At 39.9% G+C, this 17,097-nt stretch overlaps 1 protein-coding gene across 1 annotated transcript in view; it reads right to left on the bottom strand.

Moving 5' to 3' along the window:
* The window catches only part of WDR49 (WD repeat domain 49), a 185,578-nt gene that overhangs the window by 42,511 nt on the left and 125,970 nt on the right, over positions 1-17,097 (bottom strand). Inside the window, exons 15-17 of the mRNA XM_055569164.1 lie at positions 16,160-16,326; positions 5,810-5,898; positions 3,248-3,394 (exon numbers count right to left, since the gene is read on the bottom strand). Of these exons, the coding sequence (XP_055425139.1) occupies positions 3,248-3,394; positions 5,810-5,898; positions 16,160-16,326 (403 nt within the window). The remainder of the gene's footprint in view (positions 1-3,247; positions 3,395-5,809; positions 5,899-16,159; positions 16,327-17,097) is intronic.

Genomic DNA, 17,097 nt, shown 5'->3' with positions numbered 1-17,097 from the left:
GACCTCCACCTGGGCACACCTTCCCAATAAAGTCTCTTTCTTCGTCAGCACACATGTCTCCTCAGACAATTCATTTCTGAGTATCAGACAAAGCCCACTCTCGGGCCCTGGAAGAAGTCCCCCTTCCTGCAACATAATGATTTGTTTCCTTATCTATTTCGCCAACTTATCTTCAAGAACTTTGAAGGCTGTCCCTCTACATGTCAGCTCTGTCCCTTCACCATCCAGCACAAGTGCCAGCAGAGAAGGCATTCAATATTCACCAGGGAGGCTAAATACGCACATGAGCAGACATGATTTCTCTATCAGCTAGCTGAAGACCATTATTATGCAGAGCATGTTACAATCCTGGGGCATTCTCCAGACCTTTGTTTCTAACTAGCACACCAGTACCTCAAACTCAACACCTTCCAAACTCAACTCTATTCATCTGTGTCAAACTCAGTCACCATGACACTGTCTGAAGTCACCCACTGCAGCCAGCTTGAAATCATTTGGACGTCTGCCCTACTTCACTCCTGATTTCCTTACGTTTTTCCTTACATTTCTTTGGTCTAGACTTACTCTTCTCCTTCCTCACCCTTTGAACTCCTACCCATTTTAAGTCCACAGGGTCTTCCCTGTAGCTCAAATGGTAAAGAATCTGCCTGCAATGCAGGAGACCCGGGTTCAATCTCTGAAGATTCTGTGGAAAAAGGAATGGCAATCCACTCCAGTATTCTTGCCAGGAGCATCTCATGGACAGAGGAGCATGGCAGGCTATAGTCCATGGGATCGCAAAGAGTTGGACACTACTGAGCGACTAACACCACTACTCAGAGGAAATTTGAACTAATTCCTTCTTATGCCCCATGTGTGCTAAGTCACCTCAGTCATATCCAACTCTTTGGGATCCCATGGACTGTAGCCGGCCAGGCTCCTCTATCCATGGGATTCTCCAGGCAAAAATACTGGAGTGGATTGGCCATTTTCTCCTTCAGGGGATCTTCCTGACCCAGGGATGGAACCTGCTTCTCTTACATCTCTTGTATTAGCAGGTGGGTTCTTTACCACTAATGCCACCTGGGGAGCATTATGCCCCAGGCAGGTGGCTCAGACAGTAAAGAATCCGCCTGCAATGCAGGAGACCTGGGTTCGACCCCTAGGTTCCATCCCATAGACAGAAGAGCCTGCCGGGCTACAGTCCATGGGATCACCAAGGGTCGGGCATGAGTGAGCAAATAAACACAACACAGCACAGACTTAACCTGCCTTCTTGCCTGGTACTTCCACAGAACCCATTTGTGGTGTCATGCGTCATGCATCTGTCACCCTCAATTGTTTATATCTGTCTCTCTCAAGTTGATGAAACTTTTTCAAAAAGGAACTGTTTTCCTTGCAGAGAAAGCAGATGAGTAGAAATATTTAGAAGGGAGCAAAGAAAGAAAAGCTGAAGAATAAAATAGAAAAGCAAAAGAAAGAAAGCATCTTTTTTTAAATCGTGTGGAAATTACAGGAAAACTTATATTAAGATATCTGGGAGAAAAAATTCTCTTTGAACTTTGAAAATGTACTTATCAAAGTACTTCTTTGCACTTTTGGTATTTCCAACCAGTCATTCACCCCAACCTTCCCTTACACATCCTCCCTGCAGTTGTCTGAAAACAAAGGAGAATTTTCCTGCTGCAGAATGTGCTGCTGCTGCTGCTAAGTCGCTTCAGTAGTGTCCAACTCTGTGCGACCCCACAGACGACAAGGCTCCTCAAAAACACAGGAGCTCCCAGATCTGAGGAGAGTCATTTGCTGCGCTCATCATTTCTTTCTCCTACTTCCTGGCTCTCAGGTTTCTGCATTCTCCCTCTCCTATTTCTCTTGCCTCAATTCTAACTCTGCTCCATCTTGGTTTCCTCCTGGGTACATGTTCTATGTCTGGATTGCCTTTACACTTTGTTCTGGCTCCCTGGATCTTTTCTTACTCGCTGTTCCCCAAATTCTCTTCCGTCTGTGACTCAGCAGGACGATAAGTCCTCCCATGTTTATTCTTGAAAATGAATCATCCTGGGGAAAAAGCAATTGGCTGATAGACTGAAAGCCCTGTCGGATGAACTAAAGGTTATTTAAAGCCCTACCATTTACGGATTCATGTTTTTAAAAGGAAATGAGCAGGTATCATAGATGATCCTCCTGAGAGGAAATAAACACTAGATTTAGAAAAGAGAAACTGTGAAAATGCAAAGGAAGCTGATAATAATTAGAGTGGAAATACAGTGGTGAGGAATGGCAGCTGTACCTTGCTTACAAGTGGAATTTAAAAAACAAAAACAAATTTTGACCAGCTGTAATAGGGAAGCAAGCAGAGACAGGAGGCTTAAACTTCCTCAAGTGTAAGCATAAACGCCTCCCTCCTACAAGGGTTCTTATTTCTCAAGGATGATGTTGAACCCCAATCTCAGAGGATTTGAAAAGTTTAGAAACCACAGATCTCAGATGGTTAGAGTTCAGTTCTGATCTTTTAACTACTACAAGCTGAAAATGTCTCTCTTCATTAATTATTTTAAATGAGTTCCCTGTGGTGTCCATATGTTTTCCGAGTGCCCCGCTGAGTAGCAGGTTGTATCGCCTGCACTCCCGTTGTGTCCCTCTTTGCGGGTAGGATGTTTGTACAGAATTACTCTTTAAGTTCTTAGAAACTTGGAAGCCTATAACAATCTGAAAAAAAAATAGAGCATTCTTTTGCACATCTTGTTTCCAAATGTTCAGAGCCCATTCACTTCTATGTTCTAAGATAAGCTTTCTTTTCCTCTCATCCTATTAGCCTAGTGTTGCAGCTGGAAGGCTCTAAAACTATACACTTTAAGTAGCCGCCATTTATAGAGTTTCACATGAAAAGAACAAACCCAGATTGGCAGAGATTCTGTTCAGAAGCAGCCTTAGGATGTCTCTTTCTCTGGTATCAGATTTGAAAATTCAGATTACTAGGGGGGAAAGGTTCTTATTCATAGCAGAATCATATTGTTTATGGCTTTCTGACTTCAGAAAAGTGGCAAAATAAAAATATTCCTTTTGTGTATCTCAGCCCATTAGCTGTCCTTTCTGTGAGCACTGACCAGCAACTAAGCTATAACTCTTAACAGTCAAACCACACTTCATTTCACTGCCATCTACAAGGTGAACATGTGTTACCTTCATGTCTCTCCATTTTGTTTTCTTAACTGGTTGAGTTTCCTGGGGAGAGAAGAGGGAAGTGGTACAGTGGTTGAGGACTTACTTTCAGAAAGTGATGGAAACTCTGGAATCTGGGGACACTGTTCCTCTGGGCCTTCCCTAAAGTATTTCTCAGGGTCTAGAAGAAAAGCTGGTTTCTTCACTTCAGGTAGCTCTTTCAACGTTCCAATGCTTAATGACCTAAAACTGCCTTCACAACAGCAAGTTTTAAGGGAGGATGGGAAAAAAAAAGTACAATATCATTAATTCCTCAGAAAGAGCTAGCTCATTTCCAAGTTAACTTCTTTTTTTAAAATTTAACCTTCCTGTTACTCAGCTGGTACAGCTGCAGTGATCAGCAAACCCTGTAAACACAGCTGTTCAAGATAAAGCCATGGTCCTTTTATTCCAAGGGACGAAAAGAAACTCAAGACTCCCCATTCATTTATTTTTCATCTTGTATTCTTTTGCGATCTTCCCTTGAAAATGGGTATTCTGCAATTTTGGAAAAACCCCAGTTTCTCTTTTTTCTGCAAGAAAATTGCAGGCTTTGTGAGGTGAAACCTATTTTTCAGTATTTAATTTAACAATATATCTAAAATTTTGAATATGCAAGTACAATTTCATTTTGCTATAATGTAAACCAGGGCTGTGTTACTATATCTATGATTCACACGATGAGATAATGAGAAGGAAGAGTGGAAAGTTTTCTTTTTGCTTCATGGGATAAATGGATAATGGAATGCTTGTGTGCTTGTCGCTAAGACAGGTCTGACTTTTTGTGACCCCATGGACCATAGCCCACCAGGCTCCTCTGTCCATGGGATTTTTCAGGCAAGAATCCTGGGCTGGGTGTCATTTCCTTCTCCAGGGGATCTCCCCAACCAGGGCTCGAACCCAAACCTACTGTGTCTCTTGCATTGCAGGTGGATTCTTTACCTGCTAAGCCATTGGGGAAGCCCCTAGCAAATGGAATAGAAGTCTACAAAAACTTAATTCAAGTCATGACCCTAGGGACTTCCCTGGCAGGCCAATGGTTAAGACTTCACGCTTCCACTGCAGGGGCATGGGTTGGATCCCAGGTTGGGGAACTAAGACCCCACATGCCACATGGCTCAGCCAAAAAATAATTAATTAAAAAGATGTGATTCTGTGTGTTCTTGATTGTTAGCTCTAGGGTAAAAACTGTGCTTTTGTCATTGTGTTGTCTTGTAGCCAGCATCTACTCTGAGACAAGCTATGTCAGTGGTTCTCAAACTATACCAGATATCAGAGTCATCTGCGGGGCTTGTTTAAGCATAAACCACTTGCACCACTCCTGTTTCTAATTTAGTTGGGTGGGGATGCTTAGTTGCTCAGTTATGTCCAACTGTTCGCAATCAGATGGACTGAGCCCGCCAGGCTCCTCTGTCCATAGGCTTCTCAAGGCAGGAATATTGGAGTGGGTTGCCATTTCCTTCTCCAGCAGGTGGGCATACGGCCCCAGAATTTACCTTTCTAAGTTTCCAGTGATGCTAATTCTGGTAGACCAGGGAACATACTTTTTGGGAACCAGTGTATGTCAAACCAAAGGAGAAATATTCACAACCTGTAAAGTATCATTGGTACATGGCAGACCTTGGACATCTACTCAAACATATTTCATTCCAAAAGTTGTGTTCCAAGGTATAATACTAATAATAATTAATAATATTAGTAATAAAATTGTATTGAGTTTTTATTATTAATATGCCAAGAACTAAAGTGCTTCACATATAATTATTTCATGTAATCTTGGCAAAACCCCTATGGAGCAGATTAGTTTATAAATATGCATTGAATATTAACAAATAATAATGTACCTTTTGACAACAAAAATTTCAACAGAAATGAGCATATTTGCTCTATGAAAGTGCAGCACCCCCTTGGACATAAGTTGACAAAAGATTTGTAATGAGTGAAATATTCTTGTTATATGATGGAGCTTCCAGAATGATTCTCACTACTCTTCTAAATAATACACTTCAGTATGATAACAATTTTTTGTTTTAATTAATTTTTTAAATAATTCTTTATCTGGTCTGCCAAAACTAAAAAAAAAAAAAATACACTATTCTGTGTGATTTGGGACTTTCTGAGAAAAAAAAAAAACTTAATTTTATTTTTATCTTTTAAACATTTAGGGGAGAAAATTAACATTTCAGTGCCAACTCTATTTTGGAAACTATACTGGGCACTTTCCACATGTTTTCTGGCTTAGACTTTACACTTCTTCCACTTGTTGATTGTGAAGACTTGGACAAGTCACTTAATATCTCTGAGCCTATTTGTCTTCCCTTTATTCAATGGAGATCACAAGACCTTATTCAGGTTTATTATGGAATACCAACATTCCTGGTTCAATCTGAGTCAAGAAGATCCCCTGGGGAAGGAAATGGCAACCTACTCCAGTATTCTTGCGTGGGAAATCCCCTGGACAGAGAAGTCTGGCGAACAACAGTCCATTGGGGGTTGCAAGGGTCGGTCACAACTTAGCGACTAAACCACCACCACCAATATTCCTGGCACATAGCATAGTTATTTGTTTTCTTCATAACAATCTATAAAATAATAACATAATAAAAATATATCAACAGTGATAACTTACTGCATGATTTTCGTATAATTCCACCATCGTAAAGGTCATGTGTTTCCATATATTTCACACCTAAGTTTATGACTTCTGAAGGTCTGACACTGGAATAAAATAATTTATGATGAAATAAAAATCAACCACAAAGGATGAACAGACACTTTCTGGCTGTAAATGTATACCTTTAACAACAACAACAAAAATCTCTATCCTGTGGACTTAAGTAGTGACATTTGTTTACACTAATCAAGTTACACCTTTGAGTACAAGGCCTAGCCAGGTGATGGTATAAAAGAGGAAGAGTCACAGAGAAGGAGAAGTCAGTTTAAGCAAGGGTCCCGTGCTCAGAAGAAAATGTCACAGAAACGCACACTATCCTTGCCCTATGTGTAAATTATATGGGCTAATTAGTGTTATTGATCAAAAGTTCTTTTATCCATTGTTATGCCTGCATCTTCACTTATGGTATCCAAAATGCAAAAAGAAAAAAATAACTCAGTATTTTTGAGGCTTGTCATATGAATCTACATGAAAACCTTAGATTAGCTTAAATTCACAGAAAAAGTTTTTATCAATAAAACACAGGAAGGGAAACCATTACATGGTTGTATATAATTCCAGTTAGCAAACAGTAAATGATTTCAAATATATTTAACATTTACTGTCATAGACCTCAGCCTTAACAGCTACAAGCCATGTTGCCAAAAATTATTATTTTCTTGTAAAGTGTCTGGTCAGAAAACATCCCTATTTTCACAGAATTGTTGAGAGTCACAGGGACTGCCCTCTTCCTTCTGCCTCCTTTCCTTGCATTCTTTAACCCTTTGTGATTACTACTCCCCATTCTAACCTTTATTCCCAAATTTGTTACATACTGAGCAGCTATAGAACTTTGGGGCTTCCCTGGTGACCCAAATGGTAAAGAATCTGCCTGCAATACAGAAGACACGCATTCAATCCCTGGATTGGGAATATTCCCTGGAGAAAGGAATGGCAACCCACTCCAGTATTCTGATCTGGAGAATTCCATGGACAGAGGAGCCTGGCAGTCTACAGTCCCCAGGGTCACAGAGTTGGACACGACTGAGTGATTAACACTTTCACTTTTTCATAGAACCTTGAGATGTTTCTTATCCTCTCAGCCTCAATTTCTGCTCTGCATGTGATTCTTACTGTGGTGTTAAAGGAGGTAAGAAGGATGAATGCTGAGTGATGTATCTAATAAATAACAGTATTCAATAAATGTTAATTTCCCTCCTTCCTTTTCCTCTGTCCTGGTTGACTATCTCTCAAATTTAAATGAGCTTAAAAGTAAAATTTCCATTGTAGAGTAGTTATAGATTTACAGAAAATTTATAAAGATAGTAGAGAGTTCTGGAACCCCTTCACCCAATTTTCCCTATTGTTAACATCTTATATTACCATTTGTCACAATTTCAAAATCAATACTGGTGCATTATTAGTAGTATTTTATTAAGATTTTCCCAGTTTTTCTAACTGCTCTTTTCCTGTCCCAGGATCCCACATTACATTTAGTTTTCTGACCCCTTAGCTTCCTCTGGTATAAAACAATTTATCAGATTTTACTTGTTTTAGATGACCTTGACAGGTTTAAGAAACACCTGTCCGTTTTTTTGGTAGAGTCTCCTTCAATTTGGGTTTGTCTGATGCTTTTGGAAAACTCAGCAGTGGCCACAGGACTGGAAAAGGTCAGTTTTCATTCTGATCCCAAAGAAAGGCAATGCCAAAGATTGCTCAAACTACCGCACAATTGCACTCATCTCACATGCTAGTAAAGTAATGCTCAAAATTCTCCATGTCAGGCTTCAGCAATACATGTACCGTGAACTTGTGATGTTCAAGCTGGTTTTAGAAAAGGCAGAGGAATCAGAGATCAAATTGCCAACATCCGCTGGATCATGGAAAAAGCAAGAGAGTTCCAGAAAAACATCTATTTCTGCTTTATTCACTATGCCAAAGCCTTTGACTGTGTGGATCACAATAAACTGTGGAAAATTCTGAAAGAGATGGGAATACCAGACCACCTGATCTGCCTCTTGAGAAATCTGTATGAAGGTCAGGAAGCAACAGTTAGAACTGGACATGGAACAACAGACTGGTTCCAAATAGGAAAAGGAGTACATCAAGGCTGTATATTGTCACCCTGCTTATTTAACTTATATGCAGAATACATCATGAGAAACTCTGGACTGGAAGAAACACAAGCTAGAATCAAGATTGCCAGGAGAAATATCAATAACCTCAGATATGCAGATGACACCACCCTTATGGCAGAAAGTGAAGTGGAACGCAAAAGCCTCTTGATGAAAGTGAAAGTGGAGAGTGAAAAAGTTGGCTTAAAGCTCAACATTCAGAAAACCAACATCATGGCATCTGGTCCCATCACTGCATGGGAAATAGATGGGGAAACAGTGGAAACAGTGTCAGACTTTATTTTGGGGGGCTCCAAAATCACTACAGATGGTGACTGCAGCCATGAAATTAAAAGACGCTTACTCCTTGGAAGGAAAGTTATGTCCACCTAGATAGCATATTCAAAAGCAGAGACATTACTTTGCCAACAAACGTCCATCTAGTCAAGGCTATGGTTTTTCCTGTGGTCATGTATGGATGTGAGAGTTGGACTGTGAAGAAGGCTGAGCACCAAAGAATTGATGCTTTTGAACTGTGGTGTTGGAGAAGACTCTTGAGAGTCCCTTGGACTGCAAGGAGATCCAACCAGTCCATTCTGAAGGAGATCAGCCCTGGGATTTCTTTGGAAGGAATGATGCTAAAGCTGAAACTCCAGTACTTTGGCCACCTCATACGAAGAGTTGAATCATTGGAAAAGACTCTGATGCTGGGAGGGATTGGGGGCAGGAGGAGAAGGGGACGACAGAGGATGAGATGGCTGGATGGCATCACTGACTTGATGGACGTGAATCTGAGTGAACTCCGGGAATTGGTGATGGACAGGGAGGCCTGGAGTACTGCAATTCATGGGGTCACAGAGTCAGACACGACTGAGTGACTGAAATGAACTGAACTGATGCTTTTCTAATGCTTAGATGGGGATTATGAGTTGCTGGAAAAAAGATAAGAGAGGTGAAGTGTTATGTTCATTACCACTTATCAAAGTGAAAGTGAAAGTCTCTCAGTCATGTCAGACTCTTTTTGACCCCATGGACTATTCAGTCCATGGAATTCTCCAGGCCAGAATACTGGAGTGAGCAGCCTTTCCCTTCTCCAAAGGATCTTCCCAACCCAGGGACTGAACCACAGGTCTCCCACATTGCTGGCAGAATCTTTACCAACTAAGCCACAGGGAAGCCCACAATTTATCAAGGGCACCTGCTATTGACCTGACATACCACTGTTTGATGTAAACTTTATCAACTGGCCAAGGTTGCTTGCCAGGTCTCAGCAAAGTTACTTTTTCCCTAAATGTCTACACAGTACTCCCTGAAGGCAGATGAAGAGGAAAGTTAAGTTCTACCTCCTTGACTGGGGGGATTATCTACATAAATTATTTGGAATTATAACTTTTTTAAAGGAAATCTTTGCCATCCAAAAGACTGAGGGTAGATGGAAATTTTCCCCCAAACCACAAAGGCCAACCTATTGCTTCATTTCCAAAGACATTTGACTCCTGGGAAAACGGTGACTATGAAAATGTACAGGGAACTGGAAAGAGGGGAATACTCCCAAGTTTCCAGTACTCCTGGTGGACAAATACAAAGAAACTAAAGGATGTAATAAACAGCATGCATGTGTGCATGCTCACTCATGTCTGACTCTTTGCAACCCTATGGATTGTAGCCTGTCAGGGCTATAAGCTCCTCTGTCCATAGAATTCTCCAGGCAAGAATATTGGAATGGGTTTCCATTTCCTCCTCCAGGGGATCTTCGTGACCCAGGGTTTGAACTCACCTCACCTGCATTGGTAGGCAAATTCTTTACCACTACGCCACCTCAGAAGTGAAATAAAGAAAATGTGTGCATGTCTTAAGTCTCTTCAGTCGTGTTCAACTCTTTGCAAACCTATGGACTGTAACCTGCCAGGCTTCTCTGTCCATGGGTTTCTCCAGGCAAGAATACTGGAGTGGGTTGCCATTTCCTTCTCCAGGGGATCGTCCTGAACCAGGAATTGAACCCACATCTCTTGGATCTCCTGCATTGGCTGGGGAGGGTTGGGGGGCGGGGTGTTGGTACTTTATCACTAGCTTGGGGGTTCTGTACCTGGGAAGCTAATAAAGAGCATAGATAGAGTTTAAAACTTTTGCAAAAATGTCTTATGGGGTGATGCAAGATGGGGGCCTACTATGGACTCTGGCATCCTCGCCATCAATTCTATGAGAAGGGAAGACCGTATTTCCCATCTCTCAGTACTGGATGTACAAGGGAGGAATGATGACTGTCAAGTTCCCAAGTGCCCTATTGGGCATTAAAGGAAGTGAAGGTGCCTAGAGGAGTTGCTTACCCATAGCAGATGCTTAACAAAACGTTTGATCACTTGACTCAGAGACCAACAAAATTTCAATACTGCCACATGTTGATTGTTGCACAGGCAGAATAGAGCAGCAGCAAAGCATATTGACTCTGGAGCCTGCTTTGGGGTCCCTGGCTCACCTCTTATGGGTTGTGTAAGTCACTTAACTTTTTTCTGTCTTGCTTTCCTAGTCATGAAATGGAGATTACAACTGTGGATACCACCAAGGATTATCAGTTGAATTCTTTTCAATTAGTTGCTCAGTCATGTCAGACTCTTTGCAACCCCATGGACTGCAGCACACCAGGCTTCCCTCCGCATCATCAACTCCCAGAGCTTGCTCAAACTCATGTCCATCGAGTCGGTGATGCCATCTAACCATATCATCCTCTTGTGTCCTCTTCTCCTCCTGCCTTCAATCTTTCCCAGCATCAGGGTCTTTTCCAATGAGTCAGCTCTTAGCATCAGGTGGCCAAAGTATTGGAGCTTCAGCTTCAGCATCAGTACTCCCAATGAATAGTCAGGGTTGATTTCCTTTAGGATTGACTGGTTGGATCTCCTTGCAGTCCAAGAGACTCTCAAGAGTCTTCTCCAACACCACAGTTCAAAAACATCAGTTCTTCAGAGCTCAGCTTTCTTTAGGCTCCAGCTCTTATGCCCATACATGACCAAGGATTCTAGTGACAATTAAATGAGCTAAACCATAAAAACCTTAGAACAACGCCTAGAATATGGTAAGAGCTCAGTAAGTATTGACTACTATCACTTTAGGACAGAATAATACAATATTTACCACTCAAATTAGGTGTTCCAACATTCCCAAAAGCCAATTCTGGGGCTTCTCCAATGATTCACCAGTAAAGAACCTGCCTGCCAATGCAGGAGATGAGAATTTGATACCTGGATTGGGAATATACCCTGGAGGAGGGCATGGCAACCCACTCTGGTATTCTTGCATGGAAAATCTCATGGACAGAGGAGTCTGGTGGGCTACAGTCCATAAAGTCACACAGAGTCATACACTAAGCACATGTGTATGCAGTCAGTTCTAATATTCATTTTTTTAATCTTATATTAAAATTTTTTATATTTACAATTACTCCTATTTTCTCACATAAGCTCTACTGGCAGAATAATTAGAAAATCAACATCAGATAAATAATACTAAACATAAATTCCCTTCTAATAATAATATGGACTCTAGAACCTAATCATCTCGTATATTTAAGAATCAGTAAGTGTGCCTTCTGTTTTATACAAATTTACTGAGAAATTAATGGAAATTTACATTTCATTTCTCAACTAATTCTTTTACCCTGGCTTCTAATAAATAATCCTTTCACCATAAATATTTTTTTAATGGTAGCCAAAGAAAAATGTGTCAGATCATAGCAGACGGAGTGCTCTGGAGCACTCCAAAGACAGAGTGCTCTTTGTTGCCCTAGCATAAGAATAAAGATGGATTAGAGTGTGTTCAGATGGATAGGTCTGACTTACCATTAGAGTCATTCGATAATGAAGAGTGGTTCAATAACAGAGAAGGCTATCTGTATGATGGTGAGTGTAGCCTATGAGATTTATTCAAGATACGGCTGGAATATGCTTCTCTTACAGGTGGATTGGGAATTAGTCTACCAGACGTCAGATACCTCTTTCAAGTTTGTTACTGAATAATTAAAGATTAATAAACATGTGAGAAATGTTTATTCTCACAAATAATTTAAAAGTCCAACTTAAAACACTGGCAGTCTATCAGAGCAACAATTTTAAGACAATGACAACATGCAGTGTTGGTTCAGACACAGTCATTTCCCTTTCCTGCTGGTGGTAGAGCCCACACATCATTGGGACAGCAATTTAGCAAGACTCAGAGAACTTTAAACTTTGACTCAACATCTCCGTTTCAAATAATTTATTCTAATGATGAATGTGGTCAGGTATTCAAACATGTATGCATGAAGGTATTTAAAGAAATGTTCCCAGTTAAAACTTGTAAACAGTTTAAATATTTAAGAGAAGAGAATGTTTAGAAAGCTACGTGATAATTCCTAAGGAGTTGTCATGAATATTGATATCTGGGGACACTCATATTAAATAACATGGAAATGTACTACCTGTATGTTTTTTAGGTTGTAAAACAGGTTACAAACTATGTATACCACAGCCTCACTTTTATAAAATGCATATTTGTTTAGCTGCATTAGCATCCTCAGAACAAGACCTGAAGAGTGAAATGCCTAAGTGTTAGTGGTGGTTTTGCTGTTATTGATTTCTTTTCATCTTTTTCATCTTGCTTATATGTATTTCCAATTTTTCTCCTAATTAACATGTATTATTTTCATAATAAAGAAATATTCTAAGGTTATATTGCCTAAATTATTCATTTTATCTGTAATTTATCTAGATTAGAATACTTTTGTGTGAGTCCAGAAACCAAATATTGCCATACATTAAGAAAAATGTATGAACACTGTGGTTTTCTTTCTCTATTTTATCTCTTTAGTCATTTTATTTTTTTCCCATTTTCTGATGGTAATATGAAGTTTGTAGAAACTACAGAAGGGAAAAATCTATTTCTTTGGGTCAATTGTTAACTAAGCATTAGAACTTCCTATTCTCTGTTAAACTCCATATTCATCTTCATTCATCTCCTCAGGTTTAAATTGAAGATGACATTTTACCACCTACCTTCTCACACATACTATCATAAAATATCTTAAGTCTATGGAAACCTGATGTTTATGTATAAGACAGAACATAATAAATGCAAAGATTTTATCCTGGAAAGAGAATCTTAGGAGTTAAGGTGAGAACATGGCTTTACATGATTTAATTTTTTCCTTCATTATTCCTGCTTCTTCTATTTCCTATTGGCTTTTTCTTTTTGTATCTCTATCTTTCTTATTTTTCCTCCCACTCCATTTAAACATTTCCCCACCTGCATACATTCACCAAATGTGCTTTTCCCCTTTTAGTCTCTCTAAATTCTTTCATGTATTTACATTTCATTCATACTTTTGCATATAGATGAGAACTGGCATGATTTCTCCTTGGATTTCCTGATCTGATTAGGAATAGGGCACATTCTTCAGAATAATATTTTCTTAGGTAAAAGGTAATCTATAATCTCTTCAATACTGGATGAAGACCACAAAAGATACTTTACATCTGACAGTTATATTGCATTTGTAGGTTTTCTCCATAGGATTCATGAACATGTTTCTGGGAGAAGTCAGGGCTGTACCTGCCAAGACAATTCTAAGGGTACGTTTTTAATTTTTTTTCTTCCAATTAGTTCAAAAATTTCAAAATGACATTATTCTGTACTATCTCTTTACTACAAATTTTTAAAATTATGCCAACTACCCATTTGAATTAAAGGCAGAAATTTTAAAGATTACAGATATTTTTGGGTATAATGTCACTTGAAAAGATGCAGTAAACAGGGATAACTTCGATTTTTACTGCCAAAAACCTCCCCCAAGGCCCACAGAAATATATAACAAAGGTAAGAAGATCACTCTGCTGTAGTCTTATCTAATCTAGCAGATGCAAAGTTCTAGTTTTAAGAGAAATCTGTGAATTTAAGTATCTACACATCGGCACTAATTTTCAGAAGACAAGTGTCATGGGACAACAGGAAAGGAAATAAGATGAGACAGAAGTCCAAAAAGAAGTAAAGAGTTCAAAAGGCCAATTTTGAATTCTAAGGAAAGGTTGATTAAAATTAAATAACTGAGATTGTCATAAGGAATGGGAAATTAGTATTTGGCTGAAATAAATAAGAATCTGTGGACATTTGGATTCACTCTTCTGGAAGTGTCACAGAAAGAGAAATAATGATCAATCGGTGTTACCCAAGGGTAACTTTATTTCCTGATTAAGTTGGGCGGCTGGGTGGGGGCATTTTACCATACACCAAGTTTTCCATTCTCAGCGTTCTATTCTTGTACAGGATCAGTCATGCTATATTTCTAAACTGAAAGATTCTTCTGCCTGAAAGCAAAATGCCACTTGACATTTTAGCAAGCCATAATTCAAGGAAATGGAAGAACAAATACCAAAGGGTAATTTAGTGTAACAGGATGTTTAAAAGGGAATTTTTTTTCCCCTACCTCCTTATCAACAGAGGTCCAAAAAGTCTGAAAGCAAAATAATTAATTAATTAGGAGGTAGACAGCATTGCCACATTTCAAACTGAGGTGCTAGATCAATTCCTTGTGCTTGCTCCCTTTGTCAAGAAGGTGGCTCCAAAACTGATCTTGTGATGCTCAGATCAACCACCACTCTAGGACAAAAGAAGACTAAGGATGCAGAAATTCTAAGAGAGATTTGCACTGGAGAGAGTCACAGGTGAGGACTGAGTCCCACCCTCATGGACAAGGAGGGACTCTTCCCCTCAGTTTTAGCTTCCATTCACATAAGCCATGCAAAAAGCTAAACATATGCTGCCCAGGATAACCCTTAGAGGAACACAGTGAACCAGTGAATTAATATCTGAAAAAGTCTACTATGACTGAAACTGCCCCAGCGAGCAGGAGGAGAAGGAGTGACTGTCGAGTAGCTGGGGTGGCAAGGATGTGTGGGTTTCCTATTGGCCAAGCAGAAGTTAACCCAAGGGAAGTTATGCAAGAGGCAAGGCTGCCAGTGTGAGGAGACTGGAACAGAAAAACCCCAACTGACAGGGTTGAGCCCCAAGAGTTTGGTCGAAGAATGCATTAATTTAGAAAAGTGCAAGGCCGAGGTCTCTGGGTAGTGTCATCAGAGAATGCTCAACTTTACCCTCTAAATGTAAACTGTGGACTTTAGTTAATAATAAAGTATCAATATTGGTTCATGGATTGTAACAAATGTACCACACTAACATTTGACACTGTATGGGCTGAGGGCAGAGTATGTATGAACTCTCTACTTTCTATGCAATTTTTCTATAGAGCTTAAAAAAGTAATATAGGCACGTGGTAATAGAAATGCCAACTGTATCAAAGAAAATACAATGAATAAAATTGTAAAAATTGTTTAATACAAAAGATGAAATTACGAGACCATGAGTCAGCAAGAATATAGAAAATAAACAAACAAACAAACAACAACAACAAAAAACAATTAAAACTGCCTGGCATTAGAGAGTTAGAGGAATGTAAGAATGGGATCCATCTGAGTGGCAGAAGAGATGAAATGGCTGAACAACAGGAAGGAAAGCCTAGAAGTCATAGAATGAGAGTGATGTTCAATATTCAAAGTTAAGCTCTTTGAACTTCTGTCACATAAACCTCTGTGAATGCAGGCATGCTCAGTCATGTCCAACTTTTTGTGAATCTATAGACTGTAGCCTGCCAGGCTCCTGTGTCCATGGGATTCTCTGGACAAGCATACTGGACTGGGTTGCCATTTCCTACTCCAGGGATCTTCCCAACCTAGAGATCGAACCTTCGTCTCCTGCAGCTCTTGCGTTGAAAGGCGGATTCTTTACCACTGAAACACCTGGGAAGCCCACAAATCTCTGTGTACCTTACCAAAACCAGAAGTAAAATCTGACATACATTCTAAGAGAGGTAGCTAGCTAGATAGACACATACATACACACATACACACATATATTGCTTTTGAAGAAAAGGGTTAACTTCCAAAATTAGGTTGATGATGGAGTAGACACAGAAGACTAGAAGACAGGATAGAAATCAATCATTACAAAGAGACAAGAAGTAAGAATCAGATACCAGCCTGAGAATATAAGCTCTCCCCCTGCCACATACACACACACATCTACCAATGATCAGAATGTGAGCGAAATCTTGAGGTAGTCGTTAGACATTCCACACAGCATAAAAGGAATTGGGGGCCAATTTTACGCCTTACGGGTAAGATGTACTAACCTGTATGTTTTCTTATCAAGTAGCGAATGCTTTGATGGGTCTAAACATGACTCCTCCTTAGAAAATAAAGGAATTTCCTTTATGCTTTTCTCTTGAATCTTATGTCCCATTAAATTAGTGTCTCTTTTAGGAACAGAAAAACAGTTTTCAAGTTGCCAATGCTTTTCCTAAAAGAAAAAAAGAGAGAGAGAGAGATTTATTTTTATAAAATGTCCTGCTAAGTCCTGCTAAATCGCTTCAGTCGTGTCCGACTCTATGCAACCCCATAGACGGCAGCCCACCAGGCTCCCCCATCCCTGGGATTCTCCAGGCAAGAACACTGGAGTGGGTTGCCATTTCCTTCTCCAATGCATGAAAGTGAAAAGTGAAAGTGAAGTCGCTCAGTCGTGTCCAACCCTGAGCGACCCCATGGACTGCAGCCCACCAGGCTCCTCCGTCCATAGGATTCTCCAGGCAAGAGTACTGGAGTGGGATGCCATTACCTTCTCCGTTTATAAAATGTACTTTCCTTGAACATTTGGGCTTCCCACTTGGAGCTAATGGTAAAGAACCTGCCTACTAATGCAGGAGACATAAGAGATGCAGGTTTGATCCCTGGGTCGGAAAGATCCTCTGGAGGAAGTCATAGCAACCATTAATCTTGCCTGGAGAATCCCATGGACAGAGGAGTCTGGTGGACTAAAGTCTATGGGGTAGCAAAGACTGGGACAGGAGTGAAGTGACTAAATGTGCTAGATTCTTTATTGACGTCCACAGGACATCAAAAATGAAAGAGATATGGCTCCTGTTCTCAAGGAGCTTACAGTCTTAAAAGGGAGATGGAACATACACATGTAAGTTTAATAAAATTAGAAAGGGATGCATCATAAGAAGCAAACAGAAATTTTCTGAAGTTATAATTTGCCCTCTACCAGTTCATACTGCATCCACTTGAATGC

The sequence above is a fragment of the Bubalus kerabau genome, chromosome 2 (genome assembly GCF_029407905.1).
Source record: "Bubalus kerabau isolate K-KA32 ecotype Philippines breed swamp buffalo chromosome 2, PCC_UOA_SB_1v2, whole genome shotgun sequence".
Taxonomy (NCBI): domain Eukaryota; kingdom Metazoa; phylum Chordata; class Mammalia; order Artiodactyla; family Bovidae; genus Bubalus; species Bubalus kerabau.
The sequence above is the reverse complement of the archived record's forward strand: the minus strand, read 5'-3'. Positions and strand labels throughout refer to the sequence as shown.